General features: G+C 45.1%; 1 protein-coding gene across 1 annotated transcript in view; it reads left to right on the top strand.

The window, feature by feature from the left end:
• The first annotated feature begins 3,768 nt into the window (after positions 1-3,768).
• The window catches only part of ZMYM6 (zinc finger MYM-type containing 6), a 39,753-nt gene continuing 21,133 nt past the window's right edge, over positions 3,769-22,388 (top strand). The window contains exons 1-8 of the mRNA XM_058678658.1: positions 3,769-3,907; positions 10,657-10,741; positions 11,191-11,440; positions 14,991-15,165; positions 15,275-15,466; positions 19,041-19,191; positions 20,791-20,906; positions 22,010-22,297. Coding sequence (XP_058534641.1) covers positions 3,815-3,907; positions 10,657-10,741; positions 11,191-11,440; positions 14,991-15,165; positions 15,275-15,466; positions 19,041-19,191; positions 20,791-20,906; positions 22,010-22,297 — 1,350 coding nt within the window. The 5' untranslated portion in view covers positions 3,769-3,814. The remainder of the gene's footprint in view (positions 3,908-10,656; positions 10,742-11,190; positions 11,441-14,990; positions 15,166-15,274; positions 15,467-19,040; positions 19,192-20,790; positions 20,907-22,009; positions 22,298-22,388) is intronic.

The raw sequence follows: 22,388 nt of genomic DNA, 5'->3' as shown, positions 1-22,388 counted from the left end.
ATAATAGAAAAAAATCCTTCAAGAAGAGGAAAATTAAAGGGAGAAAAAGAGTGATGAATATTTAATACTTTCCATGGTCAAATCTATAGATAACACAACATTAGAATTCAAAATTTACTGTGAAAAGATAAAACAAAATTGCTTGCAGCAGCACATGTACACTGAAAAAAAAACTACCAAGAACATCAAAGTGTGTATTTTTATTAGCACAACAAACCATTCCAAAGCATAACAGTTTAAAACAGTACTTTAATTTGTTAGTTCTCATGAGTCTGTGATTGGTCAGGCTCAGCCAGGAAGTCTAGCTGTCAATGATATCTATTGGGGTCATGTCTGGAACATTCAAGGTAGCATCATTCACACATCCGGGACCTTGGCCATATCATTCTAGGACTTTTCTCTCATTCTCCCTGTGGCCTCCCCAGCAGCTATTTTTAAAATAGATTTATCTATTTCATTATCTTAATGGCAGAGTAGGAGAAGGGAGAAGAGAAAGAGAGAGAGAAATCCACTTCCATCCAATAGTTCCTCCCCAAATTGTCACTGCAACCAAGGCTGGGCCAGGCTGAAGCCAGGAGCCAAAACTGCATCTGAGTCTCCCACGTGGATAAGAGATAACTTGGGCCATTATCTGCTGATTCGTGAGGCACAGTAGCAGGAACTGCATCAGAAGCAACACGGCCATGATTCAAATCATTGTTGCTAGGATATAGTTGCTGGCATTGCAAGTGGTGGCATCACCTCCTGTACCACAACCCTGGCCTCTCACCAGCATTTGTTTACGTTAAGACTCCAGGAGAGAAACGGCAGATGCTGCCAATGCTTATGAATGATCTAGTGTACTTTCTCTGCACTGTAGGGAACAAGATGAGACACAGCTGAGCCCAGATTCCACTGGAGAAGAATCCGACTCTTTCTGTTGGGAAGAGAAGCATCAGGGACACCCAAAGGTGGTGGGATTGTTGGCAGCCTTCTTTGACAACCATCTCATCATTCACCTTCTGCCTCTAATGATTCAGACACCGCTGAACCAAAACACCTTCATGCACCAAGAATTTCAAACCATCATCACATTCTATCAAAGTCTGGGATGTCATCACCTACATCAGCACCAAGAAAAAGAAGCTTCTCAGATGTGGTTTTGTTGTCTGTAACTATCTTGGTATGATTTCTTCAACCTAGATGACAATGAACTAAATGGACAATGCACCTGCTCCTCCTAGATGACAATGAACTAAACGGACAATGCACCTGTTCCTGTCCCTACATACCCAATACACTTGATGCTGCAGAGACAAAATGACTCGTTGGGCACAAAAGGGAAGAACAGGAGTGTTTTTAATGAGCATCAACCTGCAGTAATTCTGAAAATCTACCTGGGGGTCTATGGTCAGATTCTCCACCTCTGAGGACAGAGAAAGCTCCGCAACTGTTCTGCTTTCTGGGAATGTCTTCATAGTGCTTTCCTTTCTTTCTTTCTTTTTTCAGTTTCTTGCTTCTGTTGTCTGGATTCTTCGTTTCATCCCTGAGATAACTTCCATTCCCGTAAGAAAACTTTTTTTCCACTTCTTTTTGCCCATAGAAAACTGGGAGCACAGAGATACTTGTCATTCCAAACTGTCTTTGCTTATTATTAAAGTGTTTGACTTTTTAAAAAAGATTCATTTATTTTTATTGGAAAGTCAGATACACAGAGAGGAGGAGAGACAGAGAGGAAGATCTTCCATTGACTGGTTTACTCCCCAAGTGACTGGCCAGAGCTGAGTTAATCCAAAGCCAGGAGCCAGGAGCTTCTTCCGGGTCTCTCACACAGGTGTAGAGTCCCAAGACTTTAGGCCGTCCTCAGCTGCTTTCCCAGGCCACAGGCAGGGAGCTGGATGGGAAGTGGAGCTGCCGGGATTAGAACCAACGTCCATATGGGATCCTGGTGCCTTCAAGGTGAGGACTTTAATGGCTAGGCCATCATCGCACAGGGCCCTAACAGCCATTTTCTAGAGAGGAGAGCTGGGTATGAAAATCACAATCTCTCCCTGTCCTTCTTTCAAATGCAAATAATTATTTTTTTAAAGAGGGCTCTAATAAGAAATGGCTCAATCTCATTAGTAACATGAGAAATGCAAATTGAAAGCACCATGAACTAACATTACACGCTTGACAGAGCGGCTTACGTTAACAGGATGTGCAGGAATGCTGTTGTCCACTGAAAATCCTTCTATATGGCTGGTGGGAGTAAACCAAAGACTCCTCTCTAACATTTCCCTTACTATATGATTTTACATTTGTGAGTACAAAACAAGCGATTTCACCATTAGGTGTACACACAAAAGTGTTTGACCCGAATGGTAAAAGTATATTCACAGAGGTAGTAGTCTTCATAGCCGCAAATTGAAAGTAACTCAAATGGCCGTCCGGAAATGACATTTGTGGCCTGTTCACAAAATGGAATGCCGCCAAAATTAAAACACATACACACCCTCTCCCGTCTCTGGGTAAGTCTGTGACTTCTTCATCCAATACTTTTAAGGGCAGAAATGAGGTTAACTGGTTGGATGTTCACCCACGGTTCAGCAAGCACTTGGCTTAGTGAAACTCACCGGCTATTTCTTTGCTCTCTCAGTAAGCGGCCTTTCTGGAAAAGGACATTCAAGAATGCAGTAGAGAACCCGTGGCTGCCTGAAGCCCTGGACATTCACCCCTCTAAAATCCCTGTTTTCAACTTATCCCAATTGAGTCACGGCCTCTTTAAGAAGTCAACCATAACGGAAGCTAGGAGCATGCCGGGAACGTCCACTCGGCTCATGTCTGGGGCCTGATGGGAAAAAAAGGGGGCGGGCACGTGGGCGGCGCAGGCGCAGCTGCAGGAACCTTGCGTTTGGATAGGTCTCTTAGAATCCCGGGGAGGGATTCTGGTCGGCGTCCGACGCGGGCAGCTGAGGCGCGTGACCTCGGCCTGCGGGCCGGCCCGGGGCCGCTCGTGGCGCGGGAGGGCAGAGCAGGTGGGAGCAGCCGCGGCGGGGGGTCGTGGCCCGGGATGGGTGCGCGTGGCGAGCGTGGTGGGGTCGCGGGTCCCGTCGCCGGTACGCGCTGTCAGGCGCCACGCGTGGGAAGAACCCTCGGTGGAACGCTGGCGGCCCCCTGAGGCGGGACGAGCGCCCCTGGTGGGGCTGTAGTTTGGGGCAGGTGGCCAGAAAGTTCTCTTCGTAGCCTTGGGAACGGGGCAGGGGGGGCGGTTCTAGAAGGAGTGCGAGCCTGACTGAACCGTCCGTCCGGCTGGGAGAGAGAGAGCGTGCTTGCTTGTGGTCCGCCCTCCTGGAGTGGCGCTTCCCCGAAGGCGAGGCTCGCCCAACGCCCCGTGGCGACCCTGGCAGCGAGGGTTGGGGTGGCATCCCGGTCACTGACCTGGCCCCGCGGCCGCTAAAGGCTGAGTCATAGGTGAGGGTAGAGGCAGGCTGGTGCGCCCCCCCCCCCCCAGAGGCAGCGGCCGCCGTGGGCTTCTGCGCGTGGAACGCGGGCTTGGTCACCTGCTCTGGGTCCCGCGGCTGTGTGGGGCGGGCGGCCCTGCCGGGGGACGGGGCTCTGTGGGTGCTTCGCTCACTGCACCCGTTTCTGGTACCTGGTAGGGACCCCACAGTCCAGGGCCACGGGGTTGGGAAACGGGTGGTTTTTGCCTCATGCTCCACCCCCACCCCCCAAGCCTTGTGCAACGGGAAGGGGATCAACCTGAACCCAAATCTGCTCTGTCGTGTTGTAGGAGTCCCGAGTGTGTCGGGTTAGAGTGTTTTGGCTGGTGGATGTCTTGACGGAAAAGCTTAGGATGAAAGAACCCTTGGATGTTGGATGGGGCAAAGCCATGGCGCCACAGCAGGGGATCCTGGACAAAATCAAAGAAGAACCCGATGATGCGCAAGTAAGCGTTGCATGTCAAAGTTGACTTTTCATCCTCTTTTATGTGGGGAATGGAAACTTTGAGTTAGCCAGCTACTGGTTTGTCAGTTAAAGCAGTCCCTAGAGTTTATCCCCGCCTCCCCGTTGGAGAGTGGCTATGTTTGGAATGTGTTGCCCAGAGTGGAAGCTGATTTCCGATGTGAGATTGCTGAGTGGTACCTAATAAAAAAGGTGACTGTTATGGTGGGAGTTCCTCCTTAGAGAGTGGGCTGTTACAGAGGCCACGGCAGCCCTCTACTGCTGCGCCTGCCACCTGCACTCTTGTTATCATGCACCTGGACGGGCCTGAGCCCATGGGGCTCCTTGACCTTGGACCAGATATCGTTAGGAGCTGGAAGATGCGAATTTCCTTATGAATTACCTAGCTTGCATTGTTTTAGCAACACAGAATGGACAAAGACAGTTAGTAAATGGGCTTCCCATTCTTTGAATGAAACAAGTTCTTGATAACTGCATTGTTTTTGTAAAAAGGAAGTGCTATGTGTTTTTTTTTCCGTGCTTGGCTCTTGAGACAATTCTGTTGTCTGTGATGTCCGTGGTAGGCATTTCTTTTATCCTGGTGTGTGCTGACTACATTATGCCAGGCGCTGGGGCTCAAGGAGTGGGCAGTCAGTCATGCCCCTTTCTCAGAGCTTGTAGGATGTTAAAGAAAACAGATTACACAAGTAACTGATCAGAGAGTATATATAATCTAGTGTTTAAAGATGCCCCTTACCCATACAGAGTACCTGGATTTCATTCCCAGTTCCTGCCTCTGACTCTACCTTCCTGCTGATTACTGATGACTCAAGTGATCGGGCTCTTGCCACCCACATAGGCAACCTGAACTGAGTGCGTGGTACCCGAGTGCTGCCTGACCCAGCTTGGCCAGTGTAGACATCTGAGGGGAGAGCAAGCAGACGGATGCTCACCCTGTCTCTGCCTAACCCTTCTGTAAGGAAAGGCTGTGTTTGTTCACACACACCACTGTATGTAGAATATCAGACTGTGACAAGTGCTTTGACAGGAAGGCCTAAAATGAGAAACTCTGGGGACACAGTGGCTAGGGAAGGACTGTGAGCTGCGTCATGCTACTGAATGCAAGAGGCATAGGGAAAAGTGATCTACACACAGCAGCTACACATAGGAAAGGCCTGAGTTGGAAGGAGGCGTGGTGGTTTTGAAGAACCAAGAGGTGAGGTCCTGGGCATAGAAGAGGCATGGAAGTGGAGGTGATGAGCGTAACTTAGTAGCTGTATAACATTCATTATACATGGCAGCATATGAGATCATTAATTAATTGCTGCTACTTAGACATCTTCATTTTACACATGAAAAAAACCAAAGCCCGAAAAGGTCAAGGAACTTACCGTAGGTCACAGTCAAAGGCAGACTGGACTCTGATCCAGTGAGAGGGACTCTAGGGCCTCTGCTGACCTCTTGTGTGTGTCTGTGAGCTTGAGGCCAGATCCTGTAGGATGTGCTGGGCGTTGTATGTGGCTCAGTAAGATGCAGCAGATTTGTGTTAGGAAACATTCTGGCTTCCTCTAAGAGAATAAGACTTTTTTTTTTTTTAAGCCCAAAAAGGAGTGTGGAAAGACCATCGAATTATTCTGCAAACATTGTTTTCTTTTCTAAAGGCAGTTCTTTTGCTTTCTCTCTGTAGTTTTTGACTTCATTGCATGAGTAAAACAATTGCATTTAAAAATAATAATTCTGAAGTGCTAAAGTAATACATATAGTCAAAGCAGTCTGATTTCTCACACCATCTCATAGGCTGCCACATTCTGGTGCAGGGATGTCAGGTGGGCCTCACCTCAGCCAGGAGCTTTAGGTCTGCCTGGCCTGCTGGGTGGAGAGGGGCAAGCTGGCCTGTCCACATGGTGAATTTTTTCCTGTGCCAAAAGTAACCTTTTTATTTGGCCAGATTTGTGGTTTCTTTTAAATAGGTGTTTTTTTTTTTTTCTTAAATCTGGTTCTTCCTCTTCATCATGATCTCATTATTTCTCATCTGTCTCCAGCTGTTCTTCCTGCAGTCACAAGGTCCAGCAGCAACTCTGTGGGGATGCCATTGTGCTCTGTGTGAAGACCCCGGCTCTGTGTGAGGAAGCTCACACTTGTTTGTGTGATGTCACACGTGTACACATGTGTAGGCTCTCATTCCTTCCTTCACTGTCCTTGCTCGTCCTTCTAATTGCTTCTAATCTTTTGCAGACTTTTTTTTGTAAGATTTATTTATTTTTATTACAAAGTCAGATATACAGAGAGGAGGAGAGACAGGAAGATCTTCCGTCCGATGATTCACTCCCCAAGTGACTGCAACGGCCGATGCTATGCTGATCCAAAGCCAGGAGCCTGGAGCCTCTTCCAGGTCTCCCACACGGGTGTAGGAACCCAAAGCATTGGGCCATCCTTGGCTGCTTTCCCAGGCCACAAGCAGGGAGCTGGATGGGAAGTGGAGCCGCCAGAATTAGAACTGGTGCCCATGTTGGATCCCGGCGTGTTCAAGGCAAGGACTTTAGCTGCTAGGCCAGCCGCCGGGCCCGCAGACGTTTAAAAAAATTTTTTTTATTTGTTTGAAAGTTAGAGTTATGTAAAGGAGGGAAAGACCAAGACAGAGAGATTCCATCTTAACGGTTCACTCACCAAATGGCTGCAGTTACCACGGCTAGGCAAGGCTGAAGCCAGGAGCTACCTCTCTGGATCTCCCATGTGGGTTTAGGGGCGTGAGCATGTGGGCTCTTTTCCTCTGCTTTCCCAGGCAGATTAATAGGGAGCTGGATTGAAAGTGGAGCAGCCAGGCCTCGAACTGGCACTCATATGGGATGCTTGTGTTGCAGGCAGCAGCTTTATGTGTTAGGCCACAACACACCAGCCCCTTCTTCAAACTTTGTGCAGTTTATTTTAAGATTGCCTTTGCACATGCAGAAGAATACACTAGACTCACTGAGAAAAATGTGCTCCTCTTTTCAGATACTGTAACTGAAAGGAAAAACATCAAGAACCAAGACACTATAGGTTTCATTCAGTCTTTTTTTTTTTTTAAATATTTATTTATTTGTATTGGAAAGGCAGATTTACAAAAAGAAGGAGAGACAGAGAGAAAGATCTTGTGTCTGCTGGTTCACTACCCAAGTGGCTGCAATGGCTGGAGCTGAGCCGATCTCAAGCAAGGAGCCAGGAACCTCTTTTGGGTTTTCTAGTGAGATGCAGGGTCCCAAGATCTTGGCCCATTCTCTGCTGCTTTGCTGGGCCACAAACAGGGAGCTGGATGGAAAGTGGAGCACCCGGAACACAAACTGGTGTCCGTGTAGGATCCTGGCACATGCAAGACGAGGATTTAGCCACTATGCTATTGTGCCGGGCCCAATCATTTTCTTTTTCTATTGTATAATGATTCTTTTTATGGTATCTATAAGTCAAAGTATTATTGTTTTCTCATGATTTAATTATTTGAAAGAATTACAGAGAGAGGGAGAGACAGATTTGCCGTCTTAGGGTTTGCACCCCAAATGAAATGACCAAGGCTGGTCCAGGTCAAAACCAGAACCTCATCCGTCTGGGTCTCCCACCTGGGTGGCAGGGCCCGGTCACCTGGACCATTTTCCACTACTTTTCCCAGGCTGATAGCCAGAAATTATATCAGAAGTAGAACAACGCCGGCAGCAGCTGTAACTGCTATGTCACGATGTTGGGCCCAATTATTTTGTATAAAAAATTTTTTTTTTGAGAGATAGAGTGAGCGAGCGAGCATAGAGCACCTATCCACTGCTTCACTGTCTGTCTGCAACAGTCAGGGTTGTTAAGGCCAAATCCAGGAGCCTGAAGCTCACTCTGGGTTTCTCATGTGGGTAGCATAGTCGCGGCCAGTTGTGGCATCAGTGCTGCCCCCTAGCGATACATTGCTGGAGTGATACTTGGATGTGTACACTCTGCCCGCCCCTGAGTTTATTTTTATATTGATCATACTAGTCCTGCTATTCTTTCTTCTTCCCCCATCTGTTTTCACATGCTAGACTTCATACTGTTTGAAGTCAGAAATTGTTGTTTGACCTGAATGTGCAGTTCCAAGCACAATGACTAGTATTCCAGAGTGCATGATCAGTGATTGGGATAAAGACCTTTGTGTCACAAATAAGGAAACAGTTGAAAGAATAAGTGACTCCACCAGTACAGTACCCGTTGCTATAAACCCACAGTGCCAACTGGAGCTTTTTAAAAAAATTTCAAACTCAGTATTTCCTTATATCTTGCCTATAGTCTATAAATGTAACAAGTGCTATACTGTAAATTAAATAAATGAATATATCAACTTGGGTCATGAATGTAAGTAGGTAGGGACCGCCTTGATTCTCTTTAGTTCCAGGCAGCTGGCTGTGCTCTTCGCGACTGAGGATGGGGACTTGGCTGGAAAGCACGTGAGCGCACTGCATGTGCCGTTTCCGTGCTGCAGAGATGCGTCTCACTTGGAGGTTAGAAAATAGGAGCCAACAAATTGAAGTGACCTTCTGTGCACTAAGAATGTTCTGGATGTTCAAGTTAGAGCTGAGCTGTCATTCATTCATTCAGTGAGTTAATTCCTGCCTACTGTAGGCCCTTCTCCTCCAACGCTGTGCAAGCACTGTATGTAAATTGGTCAGTTGGATGTTCTCCGCCCTGCCTTAGGTGTCATTTTTATCCCCGTCTTACACTGGAGGAAGCAAGCTGTTGAAGGCCACAATGTGTAGGCGCCTGTCTTTCTTAGTCTGTTCTGTTGCTGTAACAGAGTGCTCAGAGCTCTGTGATTGATAGGAAAAGGGCCTTGCTTTGGGTCCTAGTTCTGGAAGCTGGGAATTTCAAGAGCAGGGTGCAGGCATCTGCTTAGCTTCTGGTTAGGGCATCGTGGCTGGAAAACAGACAGCAGGTAAGTGGGGTGTAAGGGACAGAGTGTGAGAGGTGGCCCCTCTGCGTAAGAACCGACCAAGTCAGTTGTCCAAGAAAGGTGTTTATCTCTCTCAAGACCTAATCACTTCTTTGAAAGGCAGAGTTTTACACACACACACACACACACACACACTCACACACTCACACACACACCTGTCTGGAGCCAGGAACTTTTTCTCGTGGGTGCAGTGGCCCAAGCACCAGGGTCATCTTCCACTGCTTTTCCAGGCATAGTAACAAGGAACTGATTGGAAGTGTAACAGCTGGGACTGAATCCAGCGCTCATCTGGAGGTGGCAGCTTAACCTGCTCCGCCACAGTGCTGACCCCTAATCACCTCTGAAAGGTCCTGTCCACACTCAACACCACCATATTGGGAACCAAATTTCCACATGAGTTTCAGCAGATAGATGTACTAAAAAAAGAGCTAGCTGTGAGTAATTTTGTTCTGCTGTAACAAACTAGTAAACAGGGTGACTTAAACACACCTCATGTTTATTTCTTACAGTTTTTGAGGCTACAGTCTGAGCTCAGGGTGCCAGCATGGTCAGTTCCACTGAGGACTGGTTGGAGTTGCAGCCTACAGCTGTAGGGAGTGGAGGAATGGTCAGCTTTCTGTCCCCTTTGCACAAATGCACGGCTGCTATTCATGTGAGCTCCACTCCTTCATGACTTAAGGCCCCACCTCCAGCTGCCGATTCTGTTGGGATTATGGTCTTTAACATTGGAATCTGGAAGGGACACCAACATTCAGTACACTGCACCTACTAAGAAGTGGTAACGAAGTAGCAGAAGACAGTGGAATTGTTGGCAGCTCTGTTTGAGAGGTCTTGCTAGGTAGAAATAAAAGATCTAGTATTTGTGTGTGTGTCATATGTGCTTGTGACTAGCTGGAGGACGTCATGTTGTGTGCTTTATCAGTGTTCAATCATCTACCCCCCTGGAATGGAGCCTAGGCTAAGTAATATATTTTACAGATAAAGAAATTGAAACTTGATCTTGACTGGACAGTGGGATGCTGGACTCTGTATGGTGTGAGCCTGTAATTAGGGAATCCCAACGGAACCTGAGCTGTGGTTATGCATCATGGTGAAGGAATTCACCATGGGGGAAGGGTTTGGGGTGAAGGGGGGGGAAATCCCAGTACCTATGAAATTGTGTCATGTAATACAATGTAATTAATGAATAAAAAATAATAATTAAAAAAATAAAGGAAATCCCCATGTACACTTAAAAAAAGAAAGAAATTGAAACTGAAAAATTTTTTAAAAACATTGCTTATGTTTAAGTTTTGTCTGAAAGATAGTAGCAGAGAGCAATCTTCCATCAGTGATTTTAAAAACTGATTTTGTGGTTATTTTTAGGATGTATTAAGGATAAACCTGTCTTAGGCTGTGATTTTATGTATAATGAGAAAATTGCATTGAAGCTCTTCTTGTGTCTTTTCTGCCTTTGACAGATATGACAGTTAAATGTGCTGTGTAAAATTATTAATTTAGATTGACTGTAAATCATTTAGATTTAATTTCACTTATTGCTTCCTTGTAAATAAAAATTGAATAACAAAGGGGTAGTGTTCAGAATTGACGTAGTTATGTGTTAGTCCCGTGTGTTAGACTGCGTCTGTTACAGATGGCTGTCCAGTTGTGAGAGACTGTCTCCACTAAGATTCAATCTAATCACTGTGGTATTTGCAAACATGATTAGTAAAATGTGTAAGAGATGAAAATGATAATATAATTTTTGCTTGAATGTGTAATTGGCTAGGTAAGCTGTAATCCTTTCTCTCTGGCTTTCTCTAATTTTAAAGGAGTATGGACATGCCCAACAGCCAAAAACTGAAGAAAGTGAACTGAAAATTAGTGCTGTGTTTTCAGTAGGTGATGGTCCTCTAGGTAAGAATGGAACTGCTTGCTTACTTGCAGGGAGTGTGTGTTGATGCTGACCGGTAGGATTGAAGGACAGCACCACCTCACGTCCTTCCTTCTGCTCAGTTAGAGCCATGTTTTTTCAATTGTGAGCAGCTGGTCTTCCCCAGCATTAAAAAAAAAAAAAAATGAAACGCATTAGAGCTACATCAGAGTCTGATGCGTGCGGTAAGGAAGCGTACTGTTTCGTGAAATTTTGTTTCAGTCATTCAGTTGGACACATGCACAAAATGTATATGTGTGAGAACTGGGTTATAAAGTACAAAGTCATTTTTACTGTGAGTCAAGAGAAAAGGTTGTATGAAATCCTCTGTTTTGACTGGCTCTTTCCCTCTTCAATGTTGATAATTTTCCTGTAGGGGGACTGTATGTGCCTTGGAACTGGCCCTAAAACTTCTCTGTTCTTGTTTTGGTAGCTCAACAGTTCAGCCCAGCCTTTCAGCTGCCTCTTGTACCTCCTGGCCCCCAAATAATGCTCCCTCCAGTTCCAGCTGTGCCGCTTCAGGTGTTTTGTTCCGGTTGTAAGAAAATGCTCTATAAGGGGCAGACTGCCTATCACAAGACAGGATCCACTCAGCTCTTCTGCTCCACAACCTGCATCTCCAGGAACCCTGCTCCCAGCTGCCAGCTGCTGCTCCCCAGGAAGACCTGCACAAACTGCTCCAAGTAGGACATGCCTCAGACCCTTCCTCCTCACTCTACTTTGATTTTCAGTCTGTTTAGTTCAGATGTGTTATTGCTACCTTTAATCTCTCTCACATTATTGTGGAAGAAGATTTATAGCTACTGTGCAGTATTAAACAAATGACTTGCCTACAGCAGTTTTCACTGTCTTCCAGTTTACATTTTTACTGTGAAAGAAATGGCAAAAGATTTGTGAGAATTACAGGACCACTTGTATATTCTGTAACTGTAGATTGTAACCATTTAAAATTATCTCACTGTCATTTTGAAATCCATCGAAGTATGGAATAAAATATTACTCTTTTAATGGTATATGAAAGTTATTTAATTCTTGAGAAGATTCTGGAAAGCTAAATGGTTCAAGAATACATGCTTATGTAGCTGTGTGAACTTCTGTTGTCACTGTTGCCTTATAAGGCGCAGATGCCCAGTGAAGGAGGAGCAGCAGCTCTTGCTCTCTGCCTCTGCACACTGAAGCATTGGGCCTATTTTGCCCAGTCCCCTGGTGGTATGCATCCTGTGTGTTGTCATCATTAACCAACACAGAGCAAAAAGATCTTCACGATTTTAGAAATTTCTGTATTTGAAACTCTGAAAAATAGAACGAACAAGTGAGCGCCTCCGTGTATTAACTGCTGGGGTAGGGGCTGGGTTGAGGCTAAAACCATGAACCGGGGACTCAATCTGGGTCTCCCTCATGGTGGCTTGGATCCAGTTACCATCCTCAGCTCTGCATTAGCAAGAAGCTGGAGGTGAGAATCAAACTCAGGTACTGTGAGACAGGACACACATGTATTAACCGCTCAGCTAAGAGTCTACTCCAGGAGATAGGTTTCACCATGTGATTCATTCCTTTTAATTGTGTAACCTTACTTAACTTTTCCAGTTTCTCATTGGTAAGTAATATCAATTTTCTAGGATTTTAACAGTTTTAATTTGTAGGCTAGCACATATAAAGTATTTAATAATAGAACCTTATTATTGATAAAGTTTGTGTTATATACTATTTACAATTAATATTGTTATGTGCTATTCTATACTTTTTATAGTTTACAGGCCCCTATTTTGTTGGTAGAGATAACAAATATGTACGAATTTTTTTTTTTAAGATTTATTTATTTTTATTAGAAAGTCAGATCTACAGAGAAGGAGAGAAAAGATCTTCTGTCTGATGATTCACTCCTCAAGTGACCGTAACGGCTGGAACTTAGCCGATCAGAAGCCAGGAGCCAGGAGCTTCTTCCAGGTCTCCCCCGTGGGTGCAGGTCCCAAGGCTTTGGGCTGTCCTCGACTGCTTTCCCAGGCCGCAAGCAGGATGGGAAGTGTAGCAGCTGGGACATCAACCAGATCCTGGTGTGTGGAAAATGAGGAGCTTAGTCACTAGACTACTGTGCTGGGACCAGCCTCCCCCTTTTTTTTTTTAATTAAAAAGATTTATTTATTTGAAAGGCAGAGTGATGGTGGAGAGAGTGAGGGGGAGAGAGAGGTTGACACAATGGTGTAGCAAACTAATCCTCTCTCTGGGTTGCTGGGATCCCATCTGGGTACTACTATGTCCTGGCTGCTTCATGTTGGATTCAGTTCCTTGCTATTTTCTGGGAAAGCACCAGAGGTGGCTTAAGTCCTTGGGATCCTGCATCCACGTCGAGGACCCAGAATGGAACTCTTGGCTTTTAGTTTTGGATCAGTTCAGCTCCAGCTGTTGTGGCCATTTGGAAGTGCACCAGCAGTTGGGAGACCTCTCTCTGTCTCTGTAAAATCTACCTTTCAAATAAAAAATAAATACATCCTTTATTTTTTTTTATTTTTTTTTTTAAAGATTTATTCATTTTATTACAGCCAGATATACACAGAGGAGGAGAGACAGAGAGGAAGATCTTCCGTCCGATGATTCACTCCCCAAGTGAGCTGCAACGGGCCGATGCGCACCGATCTGAAGCCGGGAACCAGGAACCTCTTCCGGGTCTCCCACGCAGGTGCAGAGTCCCAATGAATTGGGCCATCCTCAACTGCTTTCCCAGGCCACAAGCAGGGAGCTGGATGGGAAGTGGAGCTGCCGGGATTAGAACCGGCGCCCATATGGGATCCCGGGGCTTTCAAGGTGAGGACTTTAGCCTTTAGGCCACGCCGCCGGGCCCTAAATACATCCTTTATAAAAGGAGAAATGGATGGATCTTCCAACTGCAGGCTCACTCCTTACGTGGCTGTAACAGCTAAGGCTGGGCCAGGCTGAAACTAGGAGCCAGGAAGTTCATCCAGGTCTCCCAGGTGGATGTTGGGTGACAGGTGCTCATGCTACTTGAACCCTCAGCTGCTGTTCCCAGATGCATTAGCAGGAAGCTAGATCAGAAATGGAGCAGCCAGAACTGCCATTGGTACTCCAGTAGGGTATGTGGGCTTCCCAAATTGTAGCTTAACCCCTTGCACTGTAATGACAGCCTAAGCCATTTTTTTTTTTTACTTGTTTGGTGTGTTAGCGTTAGTTATTAAAAAGCGGAAATGGAATTTACCAGATAGGAAGTAAAGAGGAAGTTCTAAATATTTTACTTAAATTTATTATTTGAAGACTATTTGTTTTACTGAGAGGAAAGATAGAAAAAAAATCTTCATATGCCATTTCACTCTCCAGATAACTGCAATAGCTGAAACTGAACCGATCTGAAGCCAGGAGCCTGGAGCTTCTCCAGGTGTCCTATATGTGTGCAGGGGACTGCATTCCCAGGCCATAAGCAGGCGGATCACAAGTGGAGCAGATGGGTGTGCGACCAGCAGTTGTATGGAATACCAGTGCCAAGGGGGGGAGCTCACCTTAGTATGCCGCAACACCAGACCCAGTTTACTTAAATATTTAAACTTGATTTTGTTCTAAAAACCCTTGTAATACTTTAACTTTATATGTATTCTTTCTAAAATTCCTAGAGATTTACTTATTTGACAGAGTTGGAAAAAGAGAGCTAAGGGCCCGTCGTGGTGGCCTAGTGGCTAAAGTCCTCACCTTGAACATGCCAGGGATCCCATATGGTCACCGGTTCTAGCCCTGTCAACCCCACTTTCATTCTAGCTTCCTGCTTGTGGCCTGGGAAAGCAGTCGAGGACGACCCAAAGTCTTGGGACCCTGCACCCGCATGGGAGACCTGCAAGAGCTCCTGGCTCCTGGCTTCGGATTGGCGCAGCTCTGGCCATTGCGGTCACTTGGGGAGTGAATCATCGGACGGAAGATCTTCCTATCTCTCCTCCTCTCTATATATATCTGACTTTGCAACAAAAAAAATAAATAAGTCTTTAAAAAAAAAGAAAATGAAACATCCATCTGCTGGTTCACTCCGCAGATAACCGCAATGACCCAGGCTTGGCCAGGCCCCAGCTACAGCCAGGAGCTTCATCTGGGTCTCCCATGTGGGTGCAGGGGCACTTGGCCCATCTTTCTGCCATGCAGTCTTTCCCCCTGGCAAATGTGCCTGTTGCTGACAAAGAGGGAAAAAGTACAGTTGTGATAAAGAATGCTTTTCATTTTGCCTCTCTTATTTTTTAGGAGCATTTTAAATGTAAAGGCTATGGTTACTGCCCGCTCCGAGAATTCCATTCCCGGCAAAGAGTTCTGCAGCCAGTCCTGTCTGTCCTCTTACGAGCTCAAGAAGAAACCTGTTGTTACCATCTACACCAATGGCAATTCAACCAGGTGCAGCATGTGTCAGAAGAATGCTGATGTGAGTCATGTCCAGCAGTGTTTGGAATCTGCTGAGAGATCAGATTTTTTTTAAGTAACTGCTTGTTTTTTGTGTTTTGTTTTTTTTTGCGTGTGTTTTTATCTCCTAGATTCGATTTGAAGTTAAATTTCAAAACGTGGTACATGATCTTTGTAGTGATGCCTGTTTTTCCAAATTTCACTCTACCAACAACCTCACCATGAACTGCTGTGAGAACTGTGGCAGCTATTGCTATAGTAGCTCTGGCTCTTCCCAGTCCCAGAAGGTTTTTAGTTCCACAAGTGTCACAGCCTACAAACAGGTAAGGACATCTGTGTGTTGCTCCCTCCATGCCAGCTACACAGGTCTGAGCTGGCAAATGAGTTCTTCCTTCAGTTCATCCTGATGTCTGGTTTCCCTGCCTGGAAAATAGAAGGGATCCCAGTGAGGAGTGGGAAAATTGGGAGATGGAGTAGGAAAACTGGGGGTGGCTTACAGAGATCCCTCTCATGGCTAAGAATTCCTGATTTGTGATTTCAAGATAGGCTGCAGATTGTTTTGTGACATATTGATACTGAAGATAACTTCATGTTGTACATAAACTGCCAAGCAAGAGGTAAAGGTGATAAAATTAGTGAAGCTAAGGAAAGCCAATCTTGTGCGTTATAGAAATATTCTGGGATTAGTTGTAATTATGTTAGCAACATTGCCTTATTAGAATACTTATTCAATATAATGAATAGAAATGATTCATCTGGTTAAAGTAGAATACTGTTTACTGAATGATTTGAAGTTTTTAAAAAGTTACTCTTAGAGGGCTCAGCAGCGTGGCCTAGTGGCTAAGGTCCTCGCCTTGATCCCATATGGCTGCTGGTTCTAATCCCGGCAGCTCCACTTCTTCTCTATCTCTCCTCCTCTCAGTATATCTGACTTTGTAATGAAAATAAAATAAATCTTTTAAAAAAAAAAAGTTACTCTTAGAAATTATGCATGTAACATGCTTTTTCAGTAGGCAGGTTTGGTTTATTTCTTCTGAACAGTTGGTAAATAACATTCCTCACTGGAAAGTAGACTGGGGAGTTGTGCTTTTGGTCTGGTTGATTTATTGGAGAAGACTCTACTGTTTTATATATATATATATATATATATATATATATATATATATATATATTTTTAAGATTTATTCATTTTATTACAGCCAGATATACACAGAGGAGGAGAGACAGAGAGGAAGATCTTCCGTCCGATGATTCACTCCCCAAGTGAGCTGCAACGGGTCGATGCGCGCCGATCCGAAGCAGGGAACCTGGAACCTCTTCCGGGTCTCCCACGTGGGTGCAGTGTCCCAATGCATTGGGCCGTCCTCAACTGCTTTCCCAAGCCACAAGCAGGGAGCTGGATGGGAAGTGGAGCTGCCGGGATTAGAACCGGCGCCCATATGGGATCCCGGGGCATTCAAGGCGAGGACTTTAGCCGCTAGGCCACACCGCCGGGCCCACTACTGTTTTATATTAAAGCACTTAAAATTCATGGAGGATAGAATTAAATGAATATATACAAAATATACTTATTTTTTTGCAGAAATAAGTATTTTTGTGCAGAAAACTTTTGAAACCATGCCTAGTTTTTTTTATAATAAGCATAGTCTATGAACATTTTATTTGAAAGGGGAAGCAATACAAAGGATATAGAGAGGAGTGAGTGCTTTCATCTGCTGGCTCACTTTGCAAGTGGGCACAACAGATGTGGACCATCGTGAAGCTAGGAACAGGAACTTCATTCAAGTTTCCCACATGTGCCAGGCACCCAAATAACTTGGCCATCTGCTGCTGCCTTCTCAGGATCGTTAGCAGGAAGACAGCAGTGCAGAAATGGGAAGAGACAGACAACTTCCCACCTGATGGTTCACTCCCCAGGTGGAGAGGGGTTGCTCCAAAGTCAGAAGCCTGGAGTTGGGTCTCCCACATTAGTGGCAGAGGCCCAAGGAGTTGGCTGTGTTCCATTGCTTTCAGCAGGGAGCTCAATCAGAAATGCAGCAGCTGGGACTCAGACCAGCTTCCACATGGATGCCAGCACCACAGGCGCCATGTCTACTTGCTATACCAGAATCCCAGCTGTGCTACCATTTACTGTGTTATAGAGAGGCCTTCCGTTGTAGTGCACAGATCTGGGGCTGCAACTAGAGTCTGATGAAAATTTCATCTCCAGCTTCTTTTGTTTAATCTACTGATTTGCAGTTACCTTATACTTTCTGTTAATGTCATTTTTATAGCACCTTGCTGTACAGTTGGATGAGATTTGTGATAGAATGTAGGTAAATGGTTCAGCACTGAGTGCCATATGCCAAGTGTTTAGTAAGGAATAATAGGTTCATTGAAAATTGAGAGGGCTTGGTGCAATAGCCTAGTGGCTAAATCCTGGCTTTGCATGCCCGGAATCCCGAATGGACACCAATTCATGTCCTGGCTGCTCTACTTCCCATTTAGCTCCCAGCTTGTGGCCTGGCAAAGCAGTGGAGGACAGCCCAAAGCCTTGGGACCCTGCAACCACAGGGGAGACCTGGAAGAAACTTCTGGCTCCTGGCTTTGAATCAGCTCAGTTGCAGCCGTTGCGACTACTTGAGAGTGAATCAGTGGACAGAAGATCTTTTTCTCTGGCTCTCCTTCTCTGTATATCTGACTTTCCAATAGAAAAAAATAAATCTTAAAAAAAGGAAGTGAGAGTCATTACTCTTATTACTACTCCTTAAAACGTTAATGTACTTACAGCAAATTTATGAAGCTGCTGGAAAGCAGGTAGTTGTGTAGGCTCTCCTACAGCACATTAAACATTATTCTGTTTCTTGATAGAGTCTCACCAGTGATTATAAATGGTTGGCTCTCCTGTTCACTTCTACTAGCATGGCCTTTTGGTTCAGGAATCACCTGGTCTTTTCCTGTAATTTTTGATGAGAAAAGTGTGTTAGAACTACCTAGTTCAAAACTTCTAATTTGCTCTGCTTTCCTTTTTTTTTTTTTTTAAAGGTATCTGAGTGGTTACTCATTTTCTAATTTCTGTTTTACCATCGTCTGATGGAACTTTACCTACATCCCGACTTTCTTGCTTGCTTTTTTTTTAATGATTTATTTATATTTATTGGAAAGTTAAATTTACAGAAAGATCTTCAGTCTGCTGGTCCACTCTCCAAGTGGCTGCAACAGCAGGAGCTGAGCCAATCCAAAGCCAGGAGCCATGAGCTTCTTCTGGGTCTCCCATGAGGGTGCAGGGTCCCAAGGTTTTGGGCTGTCCTCCACTGCTTTCCCAGGCCACAAGCAGGGAGCTGGATGGGGAGTGGAGCACCCAGAACATGAACTGGTATTTGTATGGGATCCTGGTGCGTGCAAGGCAAGAGTTTTAGCCACTAACCCATTGTGCTGGGCGCTCTCTCTCTCTCTTTTAAGATTTTGTTTATTATTTACTGGAAAGGCAGAGTTACAGAGAAAGAGAATGAGATTTTATATCTGCTGGTTTATTTCTCAAATGGTTAAAATGGATTGAACCAGGCTGAAGCCAGGAGCCTAGAACTTCTTCTTGATCTCCCCTGTGGATACCAGGGACCCAAGCATTTGGGTCATCCGTTGCTACTTACCTGAGTGTAATAGCAGGGAGCTGGGTCAGAGGTGGAGCCGCCAGGCCTTGAACAGGCACTTAGAGGGGGTGCCATTGCCACAGCCTGGCAACCCCCGATCCCACCTTTCGGAAGAGTGGAAGTCTCCATGTGACCTCATTATCATGCTCGAGTATTTCAGGCAAAGGCAGTGCTGTAGGTAGCCTTTTTTTGTTTGTTTTTGTTTTTTTAAGCAATATGTAGTAGTGTGTGTCTTAGGTACCTAAATGTTATTTTATTTTCTTGCTAGAACTCAGCCCAGGTACCTCCATATGCCTTGGGGAAATCATTGAGGCCTTCAGCTGAAATGATTGAGACCACAAATGACTCAGGAAAAACAGAGCTTTTTTGCTCTGTGAATTGCTTATCTGCTTACAGAGTTAAGACTGTTACTTCTTCAGGTAATGTTCAAATTTCATTCCCACCTATTGAAGAGTGTATCTGCTTTTCTTTCATTTTATTACAAATGAGGTTTATCTGTAGAGTTCAATAAAGACATCAAATAAGTAATTTTTTGAGATATTTGTTATTATTGAAAAGGCAGATTTACAGAGAGATGGAGAGACAAAGATCTTCTATCCACTCATTTACTCTCCAAATGGCTACAACAGCCAGAGCTGAGCCTATCTAAAGTCGGGAGCCAGGAGCTTCTTTCAGGTCTCTAGGGTTCAGGGTCCCAAGGCTTTGGGCATCCTCTTCTGCTTTCCTAGGCCATAAACAAGGAACTGGGTGAGAAGCGGAGCCGCCAGCACAGGAACTGGGGCCAATTTGGGATACTGGTGCTTGAGGTTGTGGATTAATCAGTTGAGCCATTGTGCCAACCCTGAAATAATTCATTTTAGGTGAAAATATATTTTCACTGATTATCTTGGTTTGCTACATGCTTTCTATTTAATATGTGAGAAGACAAAACACAAATGTAAATTCTTTTTTTAATTTAAAGGTTTTTTAATTTATTTGAAAGAATTACAGAGAGGGAGATACAAACAGAAGGAGATCTTCCATCCACTTGTCCCCTCCCCAGATGGCTGCTGGGGCTGGACCAGGCTGAAGCCAGGAGCCAGAAACCTTCTCCAGGTCTCCTACGTGGATAGCAGGGGCCCAAGCACTTGGGCCATCCTCTGCTGTCCCAGGCTACTACCAGGGAGCTAAATCAGAAGTGGAGTAGCCGGGACTTGAACCAGTCCCCATATGGGATGCTGTCCTCATAGGTGGTACAGGGGGTGCCACAACTCCACCTCCTCAAGTTTTTATCTAAGTGGCCTTAGAGCTGTAGATTCATAAATCATTGTAAAATATCTTGTTTTTTATTTATGTCTTACAATTGTCTCCTTATGTCTGTACATTGTCCATCCTTGGATTTAACTAGTCGTGGATGAAAAAAAAGTCTATAGTGAATAGATACAAACTTGTTTTCTTGTTGTTATTCCCTAAACAATATAGTCTGACAAGTATCATTTATATTGTGATATGTATTACAAGTAATCTTAGAGATGATTTAAACTATAACAGGAGAATGTATGTAGGTTCTATGTGAATTCTATACCATTTTATCTAAATTTTGTTTATTTTAGTTATTTGAAAGGTGCATCAACAGAGAGAGAGAGACAGAATTCTTCTACCTACTGGTTTAGTCTCCCAAATCGTGCAACACCTGCCTGGGCCCGGCCGAAGCCAGGAGCCTGGGACTCCAGCTGGGTGTCCCCTGTGGATGGCAGGGACTCTGGTACCGGAGTCCTCACCTGCTGCTGTCCAGGGAGTTCACCATCAGGAAGCTGGATTGAAAGAGCAGGACTTGAACTCAGGCGTTTTAACTGCTCACCGAATGCCTGCCCCTGCTACACAATTTTACAAAGGGGACTTGACCTTGCATAGATCTTGGTACCTAGTCTACCTCAGAATGAGGGATGAGTGTCCTATTTTTTTTTTTCATTTACTAACATACTTTTGGATCATTGTTCAGTTGTGTGATTTGCTCTTTTAATTTTTTTGTCACCAAGGGGTCCAGGTGTCATGTCATAGCTGTAAAACTTCAGCCATCCCTCAGTATCACCTGGCCATGTCAAATGGAACTATATACAGCTTCTGCAGCTCCAGTTGTGTGGTGGCTTTCCAGGTATGACCCAAGATGATATTTTTGTCCCTGTTCTTTTTTAAGTCACTGTCCAGTGGCAAAGCATTGTTTGCTAAAGGTCTACCTTACAGAAGTTCAACTTTTAAAAAGAAAAATATCCGGTGGCCCTCAGTTAATAGCACTTATTCTATAGTGTACCTGAACCCAGATATTATGCCTCAGTGTTTTCTTCTTTACTCAAAGTCCTTGACTCAGCACCTTCTGTTCTTTCAGATGGATGGCAGCTAAGATTTGGTTTGGATAGACAGTGTGGTGAAGAATGGTAGCTTACATGGCCCATCTCTTACCCTGGGCCAGATTCCTAATGATGCCCAGTGGGGAACTGGAGGCGGCCACTTGTGCCCTCTTCTCAGTCTTAGAAGGACATGCAGAAAGAGCAGAGCATTAGCGGCCCCTCTGGGTGGGGAGATGCCTGGTGTCGTGTCCCTGGCAACCAGAGAAAGACTGCTGGGGGCCACTGTGTCTTTTGGTCTTAAGATTGATTGGTTGATTTGAAAGATGGAGTTACAGAGATGGGGAGCAGGGGCGCAGAGGCACAGAGATCTTTCTTCTATCTGTTTGATCAGTCCCAAATGACTGCAGTGGCTGAGCCAGGTGGAAGCCAGGAGCCTGGAACTCCATCAAGACCATCTTCCACTGCTTTCCCAGGCATATTAGCAGGGAGCTGGATTGGAAATGGACCAATCAGGACCCAGCACCCATATGGGATGCCATCATCACAGGCAGCAGCTTAGCATGCTGTGAGTTAAGATGTGACAGATCAGCTATCTTAAAGCATGTCAGGAGCTGGCTGTGAACGCACATCAGCTCAGGCTGTCTTAGGGGACAGGAGGGCTGCTGTGATCAGGAGAGGCCTGTGCTGTGGGGTCCAGAAACCATGCATGCTAGGCCTCAGCCTTCTGGTGGTGTCGTTCTCAGGTGTTCTGTTCTGAAATGCTGCTCTTTACTTAGCATCTTTCTGTGAGATAGAAAATTTCAGAAGTGTCTCTGGGAGAATTATTTTCTTAAAAATGAGGGGAGAAAGATTCCTAAACTGTGTTGTTTCACTGTTGGTAACATCTCTGCCTTGTCTTGTATTCATGCAGAATGTCTTTAACAAGCCCAAAGGAACAAACCTTTCTCCAGCAGTGCCCCTGTCTCAGGGCCAAGTGGTCGTAAAGCCGCCCTCTGGGTCAGCAGAGCGAGCAAGAGAAGGCACTGCTTCCACAGCTTCATCGGTTGTCCCCATCTCCGTCGGCGGCTCAGCTGCTGCCAGTCTCCAGTCTCTTGCTATACAATCCCAGCAAGTTGCTTTATCCCATGCAGTTGTTAAACTCAGGTGTCAGCACTGTAACCACATGTTTGCCAGAAAACCAGAGCTCCTTTTCTATAAGGTAAAGAGAGCATGAAAGGGCTTGAATATACATGTATTCAACAGTAGCACTTTTGTCTTTTGTTTTTTGACAGTCTCTTGGTTTGCATTGA

The sequence above is a fragment of the Ochotona princeps genome, chromosome 2 (genome assembly GCF_030435755.1).
Source record: "Ochotona princeps isolate mOchPri1 chromosome 2, mOchPri1.hap1, whole genome shotgun sequence".
NCBI classification, from domain to species: domain Eukaryota; kingdom Metazoa; phylum Chordata; class Mammalia; order Lagomorpha; family Ochotonidae; genus Ochotona; species Ochotona princeps.
Note: the sequence above shows the minus strand (reverse complement) of the source record. Positions and strands in the feature narration are given on the sequence as shown.